Source organism: Propithecus coquereli, unplaced genomic scaffold (genome assembly GCF_000956105.1).
Source record: "Propithecus coquereli isolate 6110/MARCELLA unplaced genomic scaffold, Pcoq_1.0 Scaffold44, whole genome shotgun sequence".
NCBI lineage: Eukaryota > Metazoa > Chordata > Mammalia > Primates > Indriidae > Propithecus > Propithecus coquereli.
The window spans coordinates 13,191,110-13,215,439 of record NW_012150174.1 but is presented as its reverse complement, the minus strand read 5'-3'; the positions used below and the strand labels follow the sequence as shown (position 1 = coordinate 13,215,439).

The 24,330-nt window shown below is 51.4% G+C and overlaps 1 protein-coding gene across 3 annotated transcripts; it reads right to left on the bottom strand.

The window, feature by feature from the left end:
* APBB1 (amyloid beta (A4) precursor protein-binding, family B, member 1 (Fe65)) lies at nt 1-24,199 on the bottom strand. 3 transcript variants are annotated; one of them, XM_012654377.1, is made up of 15 exons: nt 24,189-24,199; nt 22,155-22,290; nt 14,182-14,916; nt 8,470-8,645; nt 8,313-8,369; nt 8,143-8,228; nt 7,970-8,033; nt 7,398-7,547; nt 6,913-7,040; nt 6,399-6,513; nt 6,169-6,253; nt 5,826-5,909; nt 1,003-1,118; nt 672-848; nt 1-580 (listed from the first exon to the last, which is right to left on the bottom strand). In XM_012654377.1, the coding sequence occupies exons 3-15, from the start codon at nt 14,900-14,902 to the stop codon at nt 413-415; spliced, it is 2,127 nt and encodes a 708-aa protein (XP_012509831.1). In that variant the 5' UTR covers nt 14,903-14,916; nt 22,155-22,290; nt 24,189-24,199; the 3' UTR covers nt 1-412. The 3 variants fall into 3 exon arrangements, with proteins under 3 accessions (XP_012509831.1, XP_012509830.1, XP_012509833.1); XM_012654376.1 differs by lacking the exons at nt 22,155-22,290; nt 24,189-24,199 and adding an exon at nt 21,790-21,908; XM_012654379.1 differs by lacking the exons at nt 14,182-14,916; nt 22,155-22,290; nt 24,189-24,199 and adding exons at nt 6,807-6,812; nt 9,522-9,688.
* Nucleotides 24,200-24,330: the final 131 nt, after the last annotated feature.

Sequence of the window (24,330 nt, the reverse complement as noted above, 5' to 3'; positions counted from 1 at the left end):
GCAGTGCAGACAGACTTTATTAGTGATATCAGTACAGCAGAGGTGCCCACAGACCAGAGGGGAAGGGAACCATGACTAGACCAGTCCCCTCCCTTCTGTCCCTGCTGGGCCCTAGAAGGATGGAGCCTGGCCTGGACCAGTTCCTCCTGCTCCACCTGAAACACATGAGGATGGAGAGCCTGGGGCTGGCCTTACTTCCTGCTCCTCTTGTCATCACTCCAGTGTTACCACTTCCCTTGAAAGGATTAGATTTCTCCCTCCCCAGCCCCTAGGCAGGGAACCCCAGCTACTGGGGAGGGATAGCTTTGGGGGGGCCCGAGGCCTAGGAATAGCCTCTAGGACTCCTCCCTGCCCCACACCCTTTAGTTCCCTGGGGCCCAACACAAGCAGGTGAAGGGAGGATGGGGCTTCTTCATGGGGTATGGGCCCCCAACCGTTTGGGCTTAAGAGAGCCCCACAGCGACTGAACACCCCTGCGGACAGTCCAGCCTACACGCCGGGCAACAGACTCAGCAGGGGGTGCTGGGAGGCAGGAGGTGGAGGCCTGTGAGCGGGCATCCAGACACTTCTGGTAGCGAAGCTGCAGAGAGGCAGGTGGCACAGTCACTCTCCAGCCTGCTCCATGTGGGGCACACCACCACCCCCACCACCCCACCACCCTATGGGCTTACCATGCACGCAGCCTGCACAGCCTCTGAGAGGCTGGCAGCATTGGGCTCACACCAGAACATGTGGCAGCAAAAGGAGGTTGGGCCGGCAGCCATGATGAATGCAAACGTGTGGACATCTCTGCCCACAGCCAGGAAGGAGAGGAAGCGCACCCGACATTCCCCCAGCACTGCCTCTGTCTGGAGGAGGGAACTCAGTTAAACAGGAATACCCTCTAGCCCTCTGTGTTCCACTGAGGCACATCCATCTTATTGGCAGTTCTTCCCTTCAGCCCTAATCCCCTCCCCTCCACAGGAAGGCACAGCCATGCCTTCTCATACCCCAGCTCTTTACCTGCTGGTGCAAGATGGTAAGGGTAGCAGGGGCCACGCTGACGTGACTTGGGGTCCACTGCTCACGGCTGCTGGAGGACAGGACTGACTCCAGGGCCCCATTAATGACATCCACCCCTAGAAGATATGGACATAACGTGACACCACTGAGGGTAGGGAGAAGCTACCCCAGCTCTACCCGAGACCTTCCAGTTCTGTCCAGTCAAACCCAGGGCCTTCGCTCATCCCCACTTCACCAGCCTACAGGACTGAGGATGATGCTGTCCAGGTCGCCCTTCCTCAGGGCTCTCCTCCTTGACTTCAGTGAATTGACACTTTGCTGTTTTTTTTCTATCTTGAATCCTAGGCTTAGTTTTCTTCACTGACTCTGCCTCTTCCTCCAGCCTCCTAAGCTGACTGACCCCTCAGAGTTCTGACCTCCCCAAATCTTGCTCTCTCAGTGCTCATCACATTCAGACACCACACTGCTTCATGCCACAACAAGGACTCCCAAATCGACCCCTAAGGCCAGTCCTCTCCCAAGACCTAATCTTTTTTTTTTTTTAAAGATATCCACTTGTACTCTGCTAAGTCATTACAGCATATTATCTCCTTCGTGCCTGAACAATGTCACAATAGATTATTTAGTTACCATTTTAAAGATAAGGAAACTGAAGCTTAGAGAGATCAGGTAATGTGCTGTAGGTCACACTGAGGAATGGGGATCTGAACTCAGGCAGTCTGATTCCAGAGCCTGGGTTCTTAGCCATGCCTTTCTGCTACCTCTTCTCTATACTTCTAGTTTTTGGAACTATTATAGAAGGGCTTTCAAAACCTTAGTTCTACTCAGGAATGTCTATAATGTGCTCCAGTGCCAAGGAACCCAAGGTTCCTGACTTTTAGAGCAATCAACTTTCCCTTATAAAGCAAGTCTCCTCCATCTTGAACTGCTGTTAAACATTCTGCTTGTGCATCCTGCTTTTGCTTGCACTCAGCAGCGAACCAAGACAGAAGTATATGGCATGGCGAGGCATGAGTTCTAGTCCCTGCTGTGCTCATGAACGGGCTGTGTCACCTACTACATCTTCACACAGTGCCAACACAAAAGGCATATGCCTCTATGGTCCACTCCCAGACTCTCTACCCCTTCCAGTGCCTCTCAGCTCCCATGAGAAGCAGACCAGGCGGACCTTTTGTGGACAGAGGACAAAGCAGAAGACATGTGTCTTCCTTGAAAGTCCTCCCCCATCTTGGCCTTGCTCATCTTACCTCTGGCTGGATCAAGGCCAAACTCCTCTCCCAGGCATGCAAGTCCTCCAAAAACTGGCCTCATCTGAGCTGTCAAGACTCATATTTTACTGCTCCCTGAGCTTCAAATGATTTTCATAGCATTTATTAACATCTAATCTTGGCAAGTGGCCTGCTAGGCAGATGGGGAATACAAAACAAGAGAAGAGGATGCCCTCAAGGGACACAGACTGCAGCTAAGGGAAAAGCCTCTGTCTGGAGTGCCTCCCAGCCTCCACTCCCCGACTGTCTGAGAAACTCCAGATTCTCATCCTTCAGGGCTCCAGGGCTCCACTCAAGTCCTGCTTGGGAAGCCTTCCTGCTGCAGGGCAGGGAGCGGACAACTCTGAGACAACTCTTACTACAATATCTTGTAACTGCTGGAAAACCTTTATCCACACTGGGCTGTGGCCATCTCAAGAACAGAGACCAAGTTTAATTCATCCCTATGTCTGAAGTCCTAACACAGGGTTTACCTGCTGAAGGAACTTCAGACACATGAGCAAGTCACCCTCAAGGCAGCATGGGCAAATGCACCCACACTAATAAAACCAAATGACACAGGAGTCCACAGAAAGATGATGACACAGGCAGGAGTGGATGGGCCAGGTTAGATTGCCGAGGGCTTCAAAAGCAAGGCAGAGGGGTGTGATGTTTATGACATTTAGGCCAGGGCCATGGGAAGTCTCACTGCTTATGGGTGTGGGAGGGACATCAAAGTCAAACTGCTGAATAGATGAGGCTGTGGGGCTGGAGTCTAGCCTCAGTGTCGGGAGGTTTCACAGAGAAGTAGCAAAAGCAGTAGAACAACATGGTCTGGAAAAAGGCTGTTAGAAAGGCCGTCAGATTTGGTAACAACCTAGGACTGAGAACTATACCCTGACCTCTAGCTTCACATTCCCAATCCCCCTTATCCTGCTGTGCCTTTTTTCTTTTTTCATGTCAGTTGTTGCCTTCTAACACACTAGTTTACTTATTTTATTGTCTGTCTCTCCTTGCTAGAATGTAAGCCACATGAAGGCAGGGATCTTTGTCAGTTATGTTCACTAACATATGCGAAGAACCTGGAGTAGTGCCTGGCACAAGTCTGGCACTCGATCATTTGTTCAATGAATGAAAGATTAATGAATGAATACTGTAGCTTCAGGAGGGGTCAGTGTTAAGAAAGGTTAAAAAGGGAACATAAGATAACTCAAACAGAGCAGACCCATGGAGCTGATGGGGTAGTCAGGGCCGCAGGCAGCTGATTTGGCATAATGAGGACCTGTGTAAGTTGGCAGATGGAAAGGAGCAGATACGGGAGTGTGAGTAACAACTAGAAGAGCCAACGGGGTTTTGAAGTTGAGAGTGAGGAGGAGGAGGGAACAAAAACAAAGTTGTGGGGGTCAGCCAAGCCTCCCTTGTCTCCCTGAGCATGCTTTTCTCACTTCCAGCTCCAAAGCTTTGCTGGCCCCATTGAATCCAACTGGAATACCCACTCCTATCTGCAAATTTGAGCCTTCCTTCGAAACCCCAATTCAATCCCCACCTTTTCTAAGGGCTCTCTCTTTGAATGTAATGTTTTGGTCATTAAAATCAGCATGTTATAAGGGAAAGAGAAGAGGATTGAACATGACCAGGGTTTGAGTCCTAGGTCTACCTTTCCTGGCCATGTCATCTAAGGCAAGTCTCATTCATTCACTAGTTTGTTTGTTTATTCATTCACCAAACATTTCTTGAGCACCTCCTAAATGTCTTTTGACATGATACCCAACCACTCCTTGAAGCAAGCAGTCTTTTTCCTTCCTCCCATTGCTCTCCTGTTCTCACCGTCCTTGGCAATTTCACCCCCTCCCATCCATTAAATTTTGGAGGCCCTCAAGGCTAGACCTACCCTCATTTTCCTTCTCACTTCAGGCTGCCCACTTTTTCCAGAGTCAGGAGTCATGCTACTCCACACCCATGGCTTTGATTACCTCTGTAACCCGATGATACCCACACTTCTATCTCCAGCCCAGATTTCTCCTCTCAGCTCCAGACCTGCAAATCCAGCTGCCAACTTGACTTTCCCACTCAGTTTTCCCAAAGGCACCTCAAATTCAGCAAATTCAGCATGTCCAAAACTGAACTCACAATCTCCACACTAAAACTGGCCTCTTCCAACATCTGCCACCTTTGGAGAGTGGCACCACTACCCAGCAGGCCTAAAAGCTAGGAACCCAGGAGTCATCCTTAATGCCTCTGTTTCTCACCCCACATTCAACCTATCACCAAGACCTGTTGACTTTAATCATCTAATCCTCTCTTGAACTCACATACTCCTCTTCAGCTCCACCGTTGTCCAAGATACTCTCATTACCGGCCACGCTACTAAAGATCCTCCTGACTGAGCTCCCCACATCCACCTCCACCCGCTTAACATCCTCCTCCATGGTATAGCCAAAGTGAGCTTTACAAAATCCAAATCTGATTAAGTCAAGTACACTCCTGAAGACTCTCTGATAGCTCCTTGCTGCCCCAGGATGAAGAACACATCATGAACGTAGCCTGTGAGGTTCCTGAAAGTCTGACCACTGCCCAGATCTTAGCCTCATCTTGCACCACTGGCCTTCTCGCTGCCAAAGTACCAAAGTGCCTCCCACTATGACCCTTGCACATACCATTCACTCTGCCTGGAATGATCTTTCCCTGTCCTGCTTCTAGCTCCATCCCACTTTACCACATTCGTTTCTGTTCATTATTTTTTTCATCTTAGTTCAAATGTTACTTTCACAGGGATGTCTTTTCTGACCACCCAGACCAGATGTTCCTCTTTTACATCTTACTACTTTCTTTCAATGAATCACTTGGTTTATAATTATAGATTTATTTGTGTGATTATGTGATTAATTTCCTGTTTTTTCCTACTGTAATCTCTATGAAAGCAGGACTGTGGCCATTGTTCTCCCAGTGCCTAGCACAGGTCCTGGCACCTGGTGGACTTCAAAGGTATTTGCTAAGTGAATAAACAAATAAATGACAAATACCATGAAAATGCTAGGAATATATGAGCTAACCAGATAGTCTCTATCTTTGTTTCCTTATCAATAAACAGGTGTTATCATAATCCCAACCTCATTGGATTATCAAGATCTAAATGACATAATAAGAGGAAATCCTTTGCAACAATAAAGCATGTGACAATTATGCTCACTGCTTCCTTCTCTAGATGCTCCCAGGCCATTGCTGGTGCTGTAATACTGAACCCAGCTCCAGGCTGCTGCCTGGTGTTTCCAGTCAGCTAACACCTGCCTCCCAACCCAACCAAAGCTTTTCCATGGGACGCGGGAGTGGGGTCTCCCTCTGTGCCTGGTTCAGCACCAGTCACATGGCTGACACTCAGTATAGGCGTGCTGACTGCTGTTATAAGCAGGACACAGAGTGCAGCTGGGACAGAGGTACAGAAAGGTGGGATGCATTTTGAAGGACAGGGAGACATCAAGTATGAGGAAAGTCTGGTAGAAGAAGCACTGGAAGGCAGAGGGAGAGGGCAGAGCTTTGGGATTGAGGTGGCGGTCCCTGGGTGAAGAACACACATACCAACAGGTTTAGCAACGGGCACATTTCCCAGGTAATAGACTTGGAACTTCTGTACCAACTCATTCTTAGGTGCTGGGAATTCCACTGTGCGAAAGAAGAGGAGGGTCAATTGTGGTGGCAGACCTTGCTCACTCCCAGTCCCCACCAACAGGGCATAAGCAGGACACTTGCCCAGCCAAGGCCCCACCTCCTTCCTTCCCCCTGCCTCCCTTTAACCGAAGTCCTCCACTTATTTGAGTATTCAGACTCCACGTGTTCATTTTTTATCATATCTGTCCAGGAGCTTGTGCCTCTTCTTGGGTTGCCCACCCCTGCTAACTCCTGGTGGAGTTTTGACACTGACCTTGGAAAGGGACATCCACGAGTTTAGAGTGGTCCAGAGAGAGTCCATTTACCAAGCAGCGGGCATTGCGCCGTTCGGCCATGATCTGAGGAAGGCAGAATGGAGGGAGGAGTGAGGGAGGGTCTATTAGAGCTTGATTGCCCTGGAGCCCCCCACCCCCACTCAGTTACTCCACCCACACCCTTGCAGAGCAAAGGTGCGGCTAGTCCAGGGAGCAGAGGGGGCCGTGCCTTAGAGCAGATCTCATGCAGGCTGGTGGCGATGTTCTTGGCGGGTGCCTCACAGCGAAACACGTGGCACTTGAGCATCTGGGTCAGCTTATCGCGAGCTACGTAGGCAAAGTCCCTGTTGGGGGAGGGGGACCTCAGTGTCTCCCAGCGCCACCCAGTGCGGAGCCTGGCCCCCACCCCACCCACATCCTCCCGGCCCATCACAGCTCCTCCGGGGCTTCTGTCCCCAGATGGTGTCCTGTAGGCGCTGCCTTCTGGAGGGAGGGTGGACAAGCAGGCATGCTGAGGTGGGGGTAATGGTTGAGCACAGCAGGGAGTGGGGGCAGGGCAGAAGAGGGGAGCGTGGGTGCTTGGAGGCATCTGGTCCAGGTGTGGGAGGGGCACAGTCAAGCCAAACAGGCATAATACCTCTCTCTGGGTCCGGCAGCACAAGAGAGGCAAAGAACAGGGTTAGAGAGGAGGACTCTGACTGCTGGATGAGCTCCCAGCCCCAAATCCCAGGCCCTATTCCCACCTTCCACTGTCCCGCCCGACGCCCCACACACGGATGCTGACGATGGGCTGGGCGTGCAGCAGTGCCTGGCTCTGTGGCTCCACCAGCTTCAGTGTCTCGTCCTCCAGCTGTAGCAGCAGATCCTTTCCCTGCAGGCCCGGGAGCAGGCACTCAGTGGCACCCCAGCTGAAAAGGTAGCTGATCTCTGCCACCTCCAGCTCAGGTGACATTAGCCACTGCTCTGGGACTCCTGCTCTGGCATCAGACCACCCACCCTCAAGGTCGAATGTCATCTCTCAATTGACTCCTTTTATCATCCTCATCGCTGTTGTGCTGCCGTTGCCCAAGGTCCCAGAGTCACTCATGCATCCCACAGCGCTGCCACTGGGGTGGGCCCACACCCCTCGCCCCCAGCTCTCTCCTAGGCAGGTCAGATCTCCCACCTGTCACGATCTATCCCCTTCACACTCCCATGGCATCACCACCCCAGTGGCTTAGGCCCTCACCTCCCCCCAGCCCCCAGACATGGGGTCATGCAGATTGTTTTTGTGGTAGGAGAGCTGACGGATGCAATTGTTGACTGCCACACTGCTACGTCCAGGGGCCAGCTCCTCCTCGGTCATCTCCACCCAGCCTAGGGAGCGCACGGCGAAACACTGCCAGACACAGAAGAGGGGCAGGAGGTAGAGGGTCTGAGCTAAAACTGCAAGAGTCTCCAGCACAGGACACAGAGGAGTTCCCAACTCAGAAGGTGGCGGAGGGGAGGGTGTTCTGAACTAAGACCGAGAAGCTCCCCAAACAGAATGCGGTTAGGGAGAGGGAGATCCCAGAGGATACCTCCATTAGTACAAGGAAGCCAAGCCTAGAAGGGCCTCCAACCAGGCTGCTAGGCTGGTTGAGTTAAAAACTGAAGTGCCTCCAGCTAGACACAAGGGCTCTGCTGAGAATGGAAGAACTCCTAACTCAGGAACTGGGGAGTAACACTGAGACCAGAGGCACCCCCAGAGCACAATGCAAGGAGCTATCCTGCACACAGAGGGGCCCCAGCCTGCAGAATGCGTGTTGGTCTTCAACAAACCTTGATCCCTGGGTTGACATTCCGTGGGGGAAGCTTCTCCTCCTCTTGGGGCAATGGCTCTGGGCTGAAGGCAGATGGTAACATTTGGTACAAGGCCCCTATACGTCGAGCTGTCCCCAGGCCCTTCCAAATAGATCCATCCCACTGCCAGACCACTGTATCTGGTGACTTACCTGAGGCTCTGAGCTGGGAAGGGCAATGTTCCCTCCTCAGGGTCCTTCAGTCCCAACTCCATCGGGGCCTCCTCACTGGGTTCATCCTTGGGAAGGGGATTGAGGAATCAGGACCAAATGATGCCCCTTCTGCAGCCACTCCCCTGGTAAAGCCAGGTCCCCTCACCCACCTTCCAGAACTCTCTATCCTCAAAGCCTTCTCCATGGGCAAAGCCTGTCCAGGTGAGCTAGGAGAAGGGATGGGAGCAGTGAGGGGATGGCTCATCCTGCTGCAGCAGCACACCCCGTCCACCCCTGGTCAAAAAACAACAGGCCTGGGAACCTCACCTGGGACTCCTCTTGGGGGCTGCTCCCCTGTGAGGGGGAGGCCTGGCCAGGGGGCTCCCACTGGGTAGTTCCTGTAGGGATGTGCCAGTAGTAGGTCCCTGAGGTGTCCTGGACCCTCATCCATCCAGCCGGCAGGTCGGAATCCGTCTCGAAGGCGTTAGGGTTCCAGAAGGAATCTGCCAGGTGGGAGGCTTGGTGAGGGTCAGCCCCAAGAAGCAGACAGCAGGCGCCTGTGCCCAATCCCCTCCCTGCAACCCCATGGTTCAGCAGAAGGGCTGGGGAAGGGCTACAGTACAACATGGTTCCTGCTTCCTCCTAGAGCCTACAGTCTGGAGTCACCACATGGGGGGCCACCAGTAAGGGACACGGCTCAGGTCTCCTCCTGGGCCCTGCTACTGGCCACATGTGGGGAAGAAGAAAGGCAGGAAGGAAAGAAGGAAGGGAGGGAGGGAGGTTGGGTGACCCCAATTAACCTCCTTATACATATCTACATCTCAGCATACATGAAGGTGAACACACCAGCTCCATACATGTACACACAGACACACAACATATATAATAAGCCTTACCACACACCTGTGCAGCCACAAACACCAGGGTGTGCAATACACAGAAAATGCCAGCACAGATGGCAGGTATCACCTACAGGTGCACACGTGTGCTGAGGCAAACACACACTAAGTCCAGCTGTACACTCAAGCAGACACCACAGACAGGGGTGTGTGCACATACAGCTGTATATACCAGCCCCTGCCACACAGATGTGCAGACACCACACCACAGTGACCCTGGACACATGTATGGGCACCACACATATAGGTGAACACACAGACACATGACATACGTCAACCCCTGCCACATGTGTGCAGACACCACAGATATTCACACCCTGACCCTTGCCACACAGATGCAGGCAAACATGTCATGTACATGCACACGTACTGCACATCTGTGACATACACCCTTGTCTGCCGGCAAAGCCACACCACCCCATCCCTGTTACCCACTCTGCTCTCCCTGCCAGCCCCGCCCCACATCATGCCAAGCCTCACCTGGGCTGTTGTCCTGCAGGATGATGGCCAGGAAAAAGTCCTGGGAGAACATGGCGCTCATTCTCAACCCCTCCTGCCTCCACCCTCCCTCCTCACAGCCCCTCCAGCCCAGCCAGCTGGGCTCACAGCCTGGTGCTGGGCTGCAGAGAAAAGCTCATCCCGCCCCCTTCTCACCAGGGCAGAGCGTCTGCCAGGCAAGATCCTCCTCCGCCTGGAGCTCACTAGGGAGGGGCCAGGACCACCACGCTGGGGAACCTCCTCGGGGTGGGGATGGAAGGAGGAAGGGGGTGCTCATGAGACCCCAGCCCCTCCTGCTCACACGTCTTCTTCTTCACCCTGGCTCCCCTCCCCCAATCCTGAACCTCCATCCCACCCTCCAGAGGTCATGTCAGTGTTATAGTCAAGCCCAGTCTTAGGGACACGAGGATACTCAGCCTCTGGGAATACCCCAGCCGCGTGGGGCCCTGCCGAGCCTACAGCTCTCAGCATAAACAGGGTGTGGCTTCAAGGCCTTCAGGGATCCCTTCCCTGCCCAGAACCTGCCCAGCAGTTTGAACCCAAGGGTGAGCCCTGAGGGCCTGGGCCCCAGAAAGCTTGAGGCTGGGCTTGGGGCTTCCCAGCACCAGCACCGGCCCCCCTCACCTGCCAGGGCCCAGCTAGGCTGCAGCGTCTCCTCGGCAACCGCAGCACCAGGACCGGCTGGGAGCGCCCAGGCTGCTGACGTGCTTCCCGTTGCCAGGGAAACCAGGAATCCTGACTGGTCCAAGAGGCAGCACTGAGGGACAGGCAGTCCCAAGACTCAGGCTGCTGGGCAACCAGACACAGAGGGGCTGAAAGTGGGCGTGGTTACACCAAGGTGGCTGCACACCTGCTGTGAGAGTTATTCAGGCAAGGTGCCTCACCAGCCTTAGCTTCCAAATGAGGTGGGCCCACAGACACCCAATGGGGAGGGGCTCTTCCTCCTACCACCCACTCCAACCTCAGACCCTCAGGAATAAGATCTCCAGTGGGCACCTGGCACTTGGCTGAGGCTCAGGGAATGCCTGCCTTTCCCCAGAGATCCTCCACTGCTTTCAGGGTTCTCCTGCCCAAACCTTCCAGGAACACCACACCCAGGGCCTCCGTGCCCTCCACAGCCACAGACTGCTGCAAGAGGGTCAGACATTTTTGGAATCTGGGGACTAGTCCACCATCTCCTGACTGAGTCACACTCACTAATCCATCTGCCATCCCTGTCAGCCTGTACTCCAAAGAGCTTCATCCTTCCGACCCGTCCTGGAGGGGCAGTTTCTCCCCCCTTGACCATATGGGAGGCCCTTCTGGAGCTTGGCACATCTCCCTTCAGGCACAGCCCACCTGGGCCTTTGCTTGCACACGCATGCACTTATTCCGGAATATACACCTTCACTCCCGCATTGATTCATGCGGGCATTCACGCATGAAATGCTCATGTATCATTCCTTCCTTCATTCATTCATCTACGAATGCCTTAGCAGCTAAGCTAGGCGTACTCATTTGCTGAGGAATCAGTGATTCACTTAATGCTCTCCACCCACGTCACTACCACAGTCCAGGCTACTAGCATTTTTCTACCTGGATCATTGAAACAGCATCTTAACCGGTCTCTCTCTTCCTGTCTGGTCTCCTCCAACCTGGGCCGCACACTACAACCCAAATGATTCTTCTGAGATGCTAAACTAATCAAGTTACTCTCCAGTTTAATCCTCTTAATTGCTTTCTCATTGACCTCAGGATAAAATCCAAATTCCTTCCCAGGTTTTACGTACTGTCATGAACCTCCAACTGTCTGCCTCTCAGCTATCTCTGGCCACTCCCCAACCCCCTTCTCTCCCTCTCTCCCCTCCACTCTCTCTCTTGGCTTGGGACATATCCCTTAACCCCTCCCAGCCCAGCCTCCCCTAGATCTTCACCTGGCTATCATCCACTTTTTCTTCAGCCATCAGTATATAGGTCACTTCTCAAAACCGATGCACTGCCCTCTCCCCCACCACACACACAGGCAGGGTCAGGGACTCCTCCTCTACCTCCCCTGCCTCACAGCTCATTGCAATGATCATAACCACCTGTTTCTTTCTCTGTCTCCTCACCAGGCTGTGAGGGCCATGAGTTTAAGAACATCTTTCCGCCACAGTATATATCTCCAGCATTTAGGACAAGGCCTGGTACAGAGTAGTAAAGTTCATTCATTCATCATTCGTTCATTTAATTCCCACATTCACGCATTTATGCATGCAGTCAAGAACTTGTGGAGATCCTAGGATAGGAAGGAGAAAATAATTTTTTCTCAGTACTAGCCTCATTCCCACAGGAGCTCAAACCTCCTCTATGGCCCTCACGGTCATAGGAACACAGTCACAAAAGAGTAGGCAGTCACTTGACCCCTCCCCTGGACTGGCCCCACATTCTACCCTCAACGCACATGGTCTCCACCAGTGCACTATCTTTGAGAATCCTCTCACCACTCCTAAGCCCTTGCTGAGGCCACTGCCCATGCCCAGCATACCACTCCCAGTTCTTCAGCAGTTCTGTCCTCCTACTCCCAGAATTAGGTGCAGCCACCCCAGTGACCACCCAGGGGCCACTAAGCAACCAGGCCTCTATCTGGCTGCTGACTCACAGCCCTGAGGGCTGCAAACTAGCCACCTGCAACCTGCAGACTGATGCAAGCCTCAGACAGACTTTATGTGGTGTGTACAATGCTTTTAAAAAAAATAGAATCAATTGCTAAAGTTTAGAAATTAAGATATTTGACATCGACATCTAGTTTTCAGTTTCCCTTGAACTGGCTCCATTGAGACTACATTTTCCCCAAAGCTGATCTCAAAAATAACCAGCTGGAGTGGAGTAGGGACTGTTCCCTTTAAAGGAGTCAAGGCAATGACCATGAAAGGCCACTAACAGCACAAGAAGAGAGTAATCAGACTTCGTCTTTGGTGGCAGTATTCAAAACCACCTACAAGTTCTTGCACAAACAAAACACAAAAACCCTCAAATCTGAATCTGATCATGGCTCTAGAACTAACTACCAATTTATAGGAAATCCCAGGAAGAGGAACATGTTAAATACCACTACAAGGAAAGAGTCTGAAAAATTCCAGACCATGGAAAACCCAGGACAAACAACATGATTCTTCAGTTAAAAAAATAAAATAAAATAAAATAACTGCAAGCAAAAAAAATAAAGAGAAAGAGTTGGAGGGGGAACTTATAGATTAAAAGAAACTTTAAGTAAAAGACATATCAATCATAGACCTATCTGGATATCGATTCACACACACAAACTTTAAAAAAATTGACTGGATATTTGATGATATTAAGGAATTATTGTTAACTTTTTGTAGGTACAATAATGGTATTGTGGTATTTTTTGTTTTGTTTTGCTTTAAAGAGCTTTATCTTTTAGAAATGCATACATAAACATTTACAGATGACAGTACTTGCTTGATAATAACCTAGGCTGGGGCCCAGGGGTGGGCGAGGGCGTACATGCAGCAAGATCAGCTTTGTATTGATAATTGCTGAAACTGTGTCATGGGTAAATCAGGCTCATCATTCTGTTCTCTCTACTTTTGTGTAGGTTTGATAATGCTCATAGCAAGTGTTTTGAAAGGGGATGGTGTGCAGCTCCAGGCTCATTGGAACCACGTGCTCCCTGCAAAGTTCCACAGTTTGGGGTCTGGCTACGGTGACTTCGACCTGGTGAGGATGGGAGTCTTTCCCGATCTTTACTTACATTCCCAGGAACTCCAGGGGTGTGGCCATAGCCCGTTATCTTTGCTCTTTGCTCTTCAGCTCTGTCTGTAGTTCTACATGACATTAGCAAATGTGGAGACTCAACTTATTTAAATAGGACACATTTAATGACCAATCCTTGGAATCCTAATATCCATTCTCCTCCCACCCCCAAAGAAGTATATGTTTCTTTTTTCTTTGTTTTCTAACTTCTAGTCAAAATCCTATTCCTGACTAAACTGTATCCTTGTGAGCAAGGTGCTCTGCACGGGGCATGTTGATCATAAGCACACAACATCCCCAGTTTTTCCAAATAGACCTGGCTGGTGGGGAGGTGCTGGCTGCTCCCTCCAGACCTGGCCTGTTAAAACAGGGCAGAGTGTCCCAAGTGCACCTCAGTGCATCGTGCTGTGTGCACTGGTGGCAGTGTAACATGAGGGTCAAGAGCTCGAGCCTGGGCTCAAACCTAGTTTAGATCTTAGTTCTATTGTGATCTCAGACTGTCTGTGACCTTGAGAAAGCTACTAAACCTCCCAGGTCTCTTTTCTGTCATCTGTAATATGGACATAATAACAGCATTGACCTCACAACATTATCATGAGGATTAAATCCAAAAATGCTGACTGAGCAGAGGGCCGGTTACCTAGTAAGTGCCCAATAAACAATTAGTCCACATACCAGCCCTGAGGGCGTGCATGAGGGACTGATCCACCCATCAGGGCATGCATGCTGGGAGATCTAGACTGACCAAGCACTCCGAATGAGAAGGTCTGGGCATGGCCTGCTAGGGACTGAGGACATACGTAGCTCTGCAGCTCCTATCAGGCTGGTGCTGGCCTCTGTGTGGAGAGGCCTGACCTCTGCCCTCGTGCCCTCCCACACGCCCATGTCGAGCTCCACCAGGTACCTGTGTCCTCCGGGGAGCCATAGGAGGGGCTGCCCTGGGATAAGGTAGCCCAGCTTGAGTCCTCGTCACTGGCTGCACTGTTCCGCATGCCAAACAGGAGGCTGGCACTCTTGCTGTGTTCCCGGGGGCCATCTGTAAGGGCCTGGGGCCCCGGGGGGACCTCCACACTCTCCAGGGGCTCTGGAAGCCCTGGGGGAGAAGACAAGTCCTCCTCCTCCTCATCATCATCCTCATCCTCATCATCCTCTTCAGCCTCCCCTGCCGCCTTCTCCTCGCCATCGTCTGGGCCCTGCTCTTGGGTGCTGATGATTAGGCCGGGTCCTCGAAGCCCTCGGTTGGCTGCATTGTGGGCTGAGAGCTCCAGCTCAGAGTACAGGTGTATCAGGCCTTTGGGGCCCAAGGATGCCATCTCAGGTTCCTGGCTGGCCTCCTCTGCCAGTGTCAAGGTCACGTTGCGATTCTGGTCACGGTGCGCCGTGGCAGCCCGCCGGAGCTGGTTCTGGCCCTCCTTTAGCCACTTGGCATTGGCGGGGCCTGGCTCAGGCCCACCACCCTCCCCCATGGCGCTGCGCAGGTCCTTGGGTCCCACAGCTGTGGCCTGCAGCTTGGCGTTGAGTAGCTGGTTGTGGGCAGCGTGCAGGGGCAGGGGAAGGCTCAGTGCGGGGCCTCCGTGGCTATTGGCGTTAATGGCCGACTGGCTCAGTGACGATGGAACAGACATGGCCTTGGCAGATCCTGCAGGGTTGGGAGGAGAGATGCTGTTGAGCCTATGGGCCAGGACAGCAGCCTCCCTGCTTCTGCCCCAGGGCTATGCCCTGCATCTCCTCATCTCCCCATGAGCTATTTTCCTGTGAGAATGACAGAGCTCAACTTCTGTCCCAGCATTATCACCCCCATCACAGCCTGCCCCATCCCCAAATCCCCAGCTCTGAGTTTTCTGGGATGGCACAGCTGGCGCCTGCTTTGCCCTCGCTCCCACCAGCAGAGCCTCTGCACAATGGCCCTCTGTGCATCCCCACCCCCAGCTCATCCAACTGGGGCATACTGTGCCAGGGACACCACTAGCATAGGACTGGCTCATGAGTTTTGGACACTGGATACTGACCACCCCTTTCCTCCTGCCATACTGCCTTCCCCGAGTCCCACCACTGTCAGCCCCCTAGACTGTGTCCCTATCACCGTAATCACTGAACTCAACCAGCCCCCAAGCCCACCCCACACAACTGTGAGGACCGGAGGGAATGAGCTGTAGAACCAGCCCCTTGGGGCATGGCACTGGGAAGGCAGGTCACAGAGGAAGGGCCCTCGGCTCCAATTCATGGCTCCTTTGGCCAGCTGAAGCTACATTTGGTGATGATTTCTATGAAGTCACTCCCCTCAGGTACCAGTGCCCCTGCCAGCCCTCGCAAGGCCCCATTCTGGGTTACTGCAAGAACCTTTGATCTGGACCCTCCAGCCCTTCAGGTCTTTGCCCAAATGTCCCCTCCTCAGTGAGGCCTTCCCTGAACACCCATTTTAAAACTGCAGGTTACCACGGGCCCTCATCAGCAATCCCCAAACTCTTCCCTAGCACCCTCATCATCTGACAAGCTCATTTATTATTTACTTTGTCTAATTATTGTCTCCTCATTTATAATTTCCATGTTAGTGACGATTTTGCCCTTTTTATCCATACAGCATGCCCAGTGCCTAGCATAGTCCTGGCACAGAGCAGGAACTCAACAAATATTGTTGAATGAATGTATGACTCTTGCCCACCCCCATCTCCTCCAGGCCCATTTGGCATCTCCTTTGCCAGTATCAAAAAACGCTGGTTAAAACACTGTGCCTCCACCGTGGCTCATGGCACCCTGACCAAGTGCCAGCTGCCCTCCAGGTATGAGGATCTCCTGTTCCACGATGACAGCCCACCCCTACTGACCCCTCGGGCTCCCTCCTCACAAGTCCTGTGTGGGTCACCTTCTCCACAGTGATGTGAGCCCTTCTTATCCTTCCAGCCCACTCACCCTCAGGCCCATCACATCCTCGCCATTTTCCCTGACCTTCCACCACTCTGCTGCGTTCATACTGAGCCCCCACCGCAACCCCTCCCTCAGACAGCCCTCCTGTATTACTCTCTCCTTCCCAATATCTCACTCAGAGTTCTCTCTTCCTGCCCGGGCCTTCCCCAGCCCCCACAATTCTCCCTCATTGACCACCTCAAAGAACACTGCAGTGCTTTTTTTCTGACTCCTGCTGCATGGCCTTCTCCTTGAGAAAGTTCCCTGTCTCCCTGTTCCCCCACTAAGGAATTCTTGTTCTCCCCGACTCCCCACTGCCCCAGTTCTCTGAGCACAGGTGCTACGGGCTGCCTGAGCAACCCCCCCAACCAATCTCTTCAGGTGTGGCGCGTGGTCCTGAGACAGGAGCCACAGCTCTCTGTCATTTCTAGCTCCTCAGACCCAAGCACAATGCTATGCGTACATCTGTAAAGTGAAAAAAGGTTTCTGTCCACGTGTCTGCCCCATGTGGAATTGCTGGTCTGCTCAGTGTGGCTCCACCTGGCCAATGAGAACACTCATGGTCATTGGAATAGATGAAGAAAAAAATAGACAGCTCTGCCTCCACCCAGAACCACAGTAATCTTCCAAAAATGGAAACCAGATTGTGTCACTCTGGTTCAAAAAATTAGAGGGCTCATTGCTGCCTTTAAGATAATGTCTGAGCTCCTTAGCAGAACACCCAAGAGCCCCCTAAAACTGACCCCTATGACCTCTCAGGCCTCCTCCCACTTCCTGCCTCCTTCATACCTTCTGCTCCAGCCACAGGAACGTGCAGTGTGGCCTATTTTGGAACACATCACACACTCTAACAGCCCTGGTTCTTTGTTTACACTGCTCCCTCGGCCTGGAATCCTGTCTCCCTTTGTGAGAACCTCTGCTTATATTTCAAAACCAGGCTCAGTGGCCACAGCTCTTAAGCAGTCTTTCCTGTTCTCTCTCTCCTTTGTGTCTCACAACACCCAGTACCACATTCTATCAGAATATCTGAGACCATGACTTATTTAATTTCGCATTCCCATTTCCAAGGAGAGTACGCTGAGTGTCTGGCACAGAGTGGGCCATGATATGGAAGGAAAAGAAGGATGGAGGGGACAGACATGGGGTGGGAGGAACCAGGAACTAGGAATCTTGGAACTGTCTGGGAATAGATACCAAGGCTGTGTGGCCCTGTGGGCTGGGGATGGGCAAAGGGAGTGTTAGGGAGGGTGCTGGAGAATGAAGCGTCCCTGAGGGGGAAGCATGATGGGGCCGGAGTCCCAGAAAGGCAAGGGCTTAGTTCTAGGAAGAGGAAGGGAAGGAGTTCGCCTAAACCAACATCCTGGCTAGAGACGGTTCAACAGTGGCATGTCCATTAGTGTCAGGAGGTGGAAGACCCCATGACTCTGTCAAGCTCAGAGGAACTTAGGGGTGGTGAGCCCTTCTCTGAAGCAGCGGTGTATGGAGCCAGGTTTCTCAGAGGTCAGTTTGGGACCAACCTCCTTAGCACTGGGAGGCCTGCTCTGAAAAGGGCATATGCACTGTGAGGCTGGGCCAGTGAAGAGCCAGGCTGACTTCAGGGCAGCCCTGCCAATCTGGTCACCAGGGCAGAAAGTACTGGGAGAGAAAGGGGGAAGTTCTGCTGTAAGTGCTGAAGCCTGAGCATGTAGGTGGAAAAAGTGTGGTATCCAACACCTCATTTTTTTGAGGTCAAAAAGATGACCAGCTGCCCAATTTCTTCAAGAAGGAGTACCATCCCACCTCTCCACTCTCACTGGGGTTATCCATACCTGCAGCATCTCAAAGGATGCAAAGAGCCAAATGGGTTCTCACTCAAGGTAGGGAGCTGGGCAGGGCATGCAAGGCAGGAAATGCCACAAAGCCTGAAGAAGCTGGTAACAGACCACAGGGTTAGGTGGTGAGTCTTGCTCAAAGTCAGGGGTCTTCTAACTTGACAGCTTACTATATGCCAGGCACTGTGCTCGGCACAGGGGAGAGTGATGAATAATAAAGAAAGTGTTCTTCCCCTCGAGGAGCTCACAGTCTAAGGAAAAATCATCACTGAACAACCCATTACAATGTAATGTCATTCCAGTAGTGCCTGGCACCCATAACCAGTCCCTATTTTTTGAATGAATGGTTGAATATTATGATGGGGGAGGAACAGGGCATTACAAAAGCCTGGGGGTTACTCTAGCCCAGAATCAGTGAAGGTCTGTCTGAGAATGGAGCACAACTCTCCTTGGACCACTCCTCTCAGGGAATGATCTCCACACTAATTCACAGAGGAAAGGGAAGCCATCAGTAGGAGAACATCCTCAAACATGCAAACCTAGTAACTTCAGCACCTAGCTTCTTCTCTCCTTTTTCCTAAAACCAATTGCTTCACCTAAAATTTCGATCCCTCCTGGCATGCCTTTTTAGGTATTTTACACCACTATTAATCCATTTTCTCTTCTATGTAACGACCCCTCCTTCTCAATAGGATACACTATCTCCCAACTTGAAAACAAAACATTTCTTGACCTGACGCTCCAGAGCCACTCACTGCTCCATCTCTTTCCTCCCCCACACAGGCAAACTTCTTGAAAGAATTGTCTCTACTCCATGTTGCCACTTCCTCACCTCCCACTCACTCCTCAACCCTTTCCAAACCAGCTTCCTCTCCCTGCACGACTCAGTGACAGCTCCTACTGAGGTCAACACAACCCCTATGTCATTTAACCCAACAGACTCTTACAGTCTTCATCTTGTTTGTCCTCTCAGCAGCGTTTGACCCCATGAATCTCTTATCCAGCTTTCACCGAGGGCTTCCACACTCTACATTTCCCGGTTTTATTTCTACACTTCTGGTTACTGTTTGTTGGCTTCTTCAACTCCTTTGCTGGCTCACCTTCCTCCACCAGCCATTACATGCTAGAGTTTCTCATGGCCTATTCTTAGGCCCTTTTCTCCTTCTCATCCTGTATTCAATATAGGTGTTCATTCATGCCCACAGCTTCAGTTACTACCTATACACTGATGATTTCCAAATTTATGTTTCCCTTTCGGACCCCTCATCTGAGGTCCGAACACGTACATTCAACTTTCTTCTCCACCACCTGCACATGTGTGCCTCAAAGGCCTCTCAAACTAACATGCCCACTCGTGTTTCTCACTCCCACCCCCTAACTGGTCCTCTTTCAGGATCCTGGCTTGTGGAATGATATGACCACCCATCCTGTTGTGTACATCCTTCTCCCTCATTTCCAATATTCAGACCATCCCAGGTACTGATCATTTTCTCTCCAAGAAAATTTCTGGACTTCATCTACTCTCCACATCCATTACCATAGCCATCTACACCAAGGACAAAAACCTTAAGACCGAAATTGTTAACACAGCCTAAACCGCCCCGCTCAGTCTGGCCCTGCCTTGTTCTCCCTATCCCCAGCTTCAGTCACTCTGCCCTCCATCCTTGGTGACCTTCTTTTGATTCCTCGAAGACATCATGCGCTCCCCCTACAAAGTGTTATTTCCCTTCTGCCCGGGACCTTCTTCCTTTACTCTCTCAGCCTAATTAACTCCTACTCATCCTTCACATCTTAGACCAAATGTCGTATTTCCAGAGAAGCCATCCTTGACCCTCTCTCCGTATCCCCCAGACCAGTTTAGCTGCACCATACAGCTTTCCTTTGTGATTTTTATCACATTTTTGATGTTATTCCTATTAGCTTTCCCTCCTAGATTGTCAGCTCTGTGGGGACAAGGACCCAGTATATTTTGATCAGAATTATATCTTTAAGCAGTGCCTGGTATATATTAGGGCTCAAATCATATTAGTTGAATGAATGAGTCATCAGATGCTTTTTTTTTTTTTTTTTAGAGACAGGGTCTCCCTCTGTCGCCCAGGCTGGGTTGCAGAGCTCATTGCAGCCTCAAACTCCTAGGTTCAAATGATTTTCCTGCCTCAGCCTCCCAAGTAGCTAGGACTACAGGAGCATGCCACCACGCTTTGCTAATTTTCTTTTAGAGAGATGGGATCTTGCTATGATGCCCAGGCGGGTCTTGAACTCCTGGCCTCAAGCAATCCTCCAGCCTTGGCCTCCCAAGTGCTGGGATTACAGTTCTGAGCCACCATGCCCAGCCAGACAGATGCATTTTTTAAAGGATCACTCTGTGTGCTGTGTTGATAATAGTTAAGGGGAGGTGGGCAAGAGAGCATGCTATTACAGCAGTCAAGGAAAAAAGGGTGGTGGCCCAGATTAAGTTTGATAGCAGTGGGGATGGAGTGATACAAACGAATTTAAGAAATATTTAGGTAGTGGACATGACAGAACGTGGTGAAATTAGATGCAGAGGGTGAGGGAGAGAGGTTAATCTCAAATCTTGCCCAGGATTCCAGTTTGGGTGACTGACTGGAAAGTAGCCATTTCTGAGATTTGCAGGAAGAACAGATTTGGAAGTAGGGTAGAGAAGAAACCAGGGAAGGCAATTCAGTTTGGGATCTGTAAATTTGGAATTCCTGTTGGTCTTCCAAGGGGATGTCAAGAGGACAGCTGGATATAAGTCTGGTTTTCAAAAAAGAAGACTGGGCCAGATACAAAAATTTGGAAATCATTAGCATATATATGAAATTTGAAGCCTTGGGAGTGAATAAAATACCTGGGGAGAAAGGGCAGAATTGGAGAAGACAGCTCAGGACAGAATCAAGAGCCTCACCAGCATCTAAAGAGAGAAGAAGGAGGAAGCAAATGAGATTGAGAGGGAGCAGACAATGCCCTAGGAGAGAAACCAGGAAAACGCTTCAAGGAGAGTGAATTGACATACACCACCGAATACTACTAAAAGGTAAAGGGGATAAAGGAAAGTGTCCATTGGAATTTGCCACACCGAGGTCTCTGGTGACCTTGGTCTGGACAGTTCAGTGGGTGTCAGGAACAGAAGACAGAGTGGAGTGGTTTTAAGAATGAATGGGAAGTACGGAAATGAAGACAGCAAGTGTAGACAAGGTTTTGACTTTGAAGGGTGAAGAGAGCTAGGACTATATCTGGAGGGGCTCAGAATGCAAGAGACACACCGGCAGATTCAAAATAGGTTCGGAATAACCTCTGAATTGGCTCTGGGAAAACTGCTTTAATGAGTGCTAGGCCTCCAGCTGAGCTGGGGACACAGCCGCCCCAGGGCACACCCCTCGGTCACTGAGGGCAATAGAATGTAGCCTGACAGATCCCAGGCCTGGGACCCCTGCTAGCATCTGTCCAGCCTGCCTCCCCACCCCACCCTGCATCCCTTCCCAGCCCTTGACCTCCCCTCCCCCATCCCCACCGCCCCTCGCCTCGCGTCCTCTATACTCGCCCCCTAGTCATCCCGGAGGGGCAGGAGGTAAAGATCAGGGGAGGGGGCGGTGTGAGGACCGAAGCGGACCCTGCGAGGGGGGACAGAAGGGCGGTCTGAAGGCGCGCGGTGGGAAGGCGGCCCGGGGCTGGGGGGGGATGGGGCCTGGCTAGGGGACCCCAGACCGTCGCGGGGAAGGGGCTGCAGGGTCCTCCCGCCGCTGGAGGTCGGGATATAGCCACTGGGACTGGGCCCGGGCAGGGACAGCTCCTACCTGCGCGGCGCGGCCCCAGGCCCAGATGGCGGAGGTGGCTCAGGCTGCGGGGCTCGGGCTCCGCCGCGGTTTCTCCATCACAACATCCCCCGCCCAGGAGCGCGCGGGCCGCGGGGCCGCGCCCCGAGCGGCGGAGGCGCGCGCGGAGGCCGGAGAGGCGCGCCATCTTGGGGCGGGCGCGGGAGCGCGAGCCCCTCGGGGGTACCACTTGCCGCCGCTTGCTGGGGGTCGCACCTTCCAGGGGACCCTCGGCCCTCGGTGAGCCCCACGGCCTAAGCTCCCTCACCAGCCGACATCCCCGCCCCCGGCTCCCTGGGACCCCCGCCCGGCCGGCACCGCCCTCCACTACGATACCACAGACTCACCCTGAGCGCCGCGCGGGGCGACGCGCGGACGAGGCTGGAGCCCGAGTGCCTGGGGCCGTGCGGGGGCCGCGGCCGCGCCGGGAGGGGCTCCGCGCCTGCAGCCCGCTCCGCTCTTGCTGCAACACTGCCTGACGTCCTGGTGGGGAGGCAATGAGGACGCAGCGTTACTGATAATAACAGCTCGTATTTATTGACCGCCTATACCGCGTCAGGCTCTGTGTTCAAACGTTTCCATGCATTAATCTTCCCATCAGCCCTGTGAAATCTCCAGTTATAATCTTGATTTTTCAGAGGCAGATGCTGAGATTTAGAAATGTAAAGCGACTTCCCCACAGTCGCAATAAGTACTGAACTCGGACTGGAACCCAGATGTTTCTTAACACCCTATTCCTGCTGCTGAGCATAACGCTGTGACACCAGGGCCTCGCAAAAGTCAAGAATAAATTGCTCCCCGGGAAAAAATTCACAAGGAAGGGGAGACAGCGAGTGGAAAATGTCAAGGAGGGGATGGAGGGGTGCAATATTTACCGCAGACCCTCCCTGGATAGCGGGATAGAGCCCAGTGGTCAGATCAGTGACCCAGAGGCCATCAAGGATGACAAGGGCTATGTCACCATTCAGAGAGCCCCTAAAGGCTCATGCAGAGGCAGAGGTTTTAATTCGTTGAACCTGTTTACCTATTCAACGATTGACTGGACATGCTCTCAAGGCACCTAAGACTAAAGATGTCCAAATCTAAATTTATTATTTCATCATTTTTTATTTGTCTTCTAAGGAATTTCACTGGGGTGAGAAAAAAAAAAAAAAAACCTTTCCCAACACACACACGTGCACACACACACACACCCAGATTGGACACAGCTCCACATCATCCATTCCAATGAATGGCACCACCAACTACTAGCTTGCTCAAGCCAGAAGCTTCAAGGTCAGCTTCGAATATACTTTCATTTGACTTGAGGTGAATATAAATATTTTAACTTTTTATTATGAAAAATTCCAAATATATGCTGAACTATAATGAACCCTGATATACCCATCACTCTGTTTCAACAAGTATCAATTCATGGCCAAAAGTTGAATATCGTTTAATAAATACCTATGATATATGAACTATGCATCAGGTCTCAAGCCAGGCCCTCAAGCCAGGGATCCAAAGATGAATCAGATTTGACTGTAACTCACTTGGAGAAAATAACATCTGACCTGGGTCCCTGAAAGATGAGCAAGAGTTACCCAGAAAAAGAAAGGTATTCTCATTCATTCATTCACCCATTCTCTTTCAACAAATAATTAATGTGTGAGGCACTGTCCTTGGTGCTAGGAACAGGTAAAGAAACAAGATACAGTTCCTGCCATCTTACAACTTGAAATTTAACAAAGGAAAGAGACATTAAACATGTAATTAGAAGTGTGATGAGTACATTGAAGGAGATGTACAGGGTGCTATGTGAGTGGGCTCCATTTGGCCTGGGAGGTTTGGCAGGCATTCACAGGAAGTGATACTTTATGAAGGACCCAGAGATAAGCCAGAAGAAAAGAAAATCATTCCAAGTGTCAGGAGAAGTACAGGAAGGCCAGCATGGGTGTGATCATGGAGAAGAATGGCATAAGACGAACTGGAAAGGGGAGAAGGTGCCAAATCAAGGAGGACCTTGTATGTCAGGCTAAGGGTTTTGAGTTTTAAGGACAATGGAAAATTATCGAAGGGTTTGAAGCAGGAGAGTGGCATGTCACCCTTGCATTTTAGATCATTTACAAGGAGATGGGATAGGAGGAGAGCAAAACTGGAAGTGAGGAGACCAGTTAGGAAGCAATTAAGGTGGTCTAAGTGAGAGATGACAATGGCTTGGACTATAGCTGAAGGACTAGGGATGGAGAAAATTGCATGGGTTTAATAAATATTCAAGAGGTAGAATTCACAGAAACTAGTGGTCAGCTGGCTATGGAATTGTGGAGAAAAGAATGACTTCCAGATTTTTGCTTGAGAAAATGAAAAAATCCATAAATATCACCCATTTACAGATAGCTTACCAAAATACTTGTCTTCCCAATGTCATTGAACAGGAAGGCTGCAGTATTCAGGAAAATATCCTCAGGTAACCAGGACACAGAAAGCATGATGAGGATGGGGAGAGGGGTCTAATTAGCTAGGGTGCAAAAGGAAAATGTGCAG

Coding starts and splice junctions, on each gene's coding strand:
- APBB1 (XM_012654377.1), bottom strand. CDS start 14,902: ATGTCTGTTCCATCGTCACTGAGCCAGTCGGCCATTAACGCCAATAGC. Junction 8,370..8,469: donor GCCCCCAAGAGGAGTCCCAG/GTGAGGTTCCCA, acceptor CCCTTCTCCTAG/CTCACCTGGACAGGCTTTGC. Junction 8,034..8,142: donor TTCCCAGCTCAGAGCCTCAG/GTAAGTCACCAG, acceptor ATCTGCCTTCAG/CCCAGAGCCATTGCCCCAAG.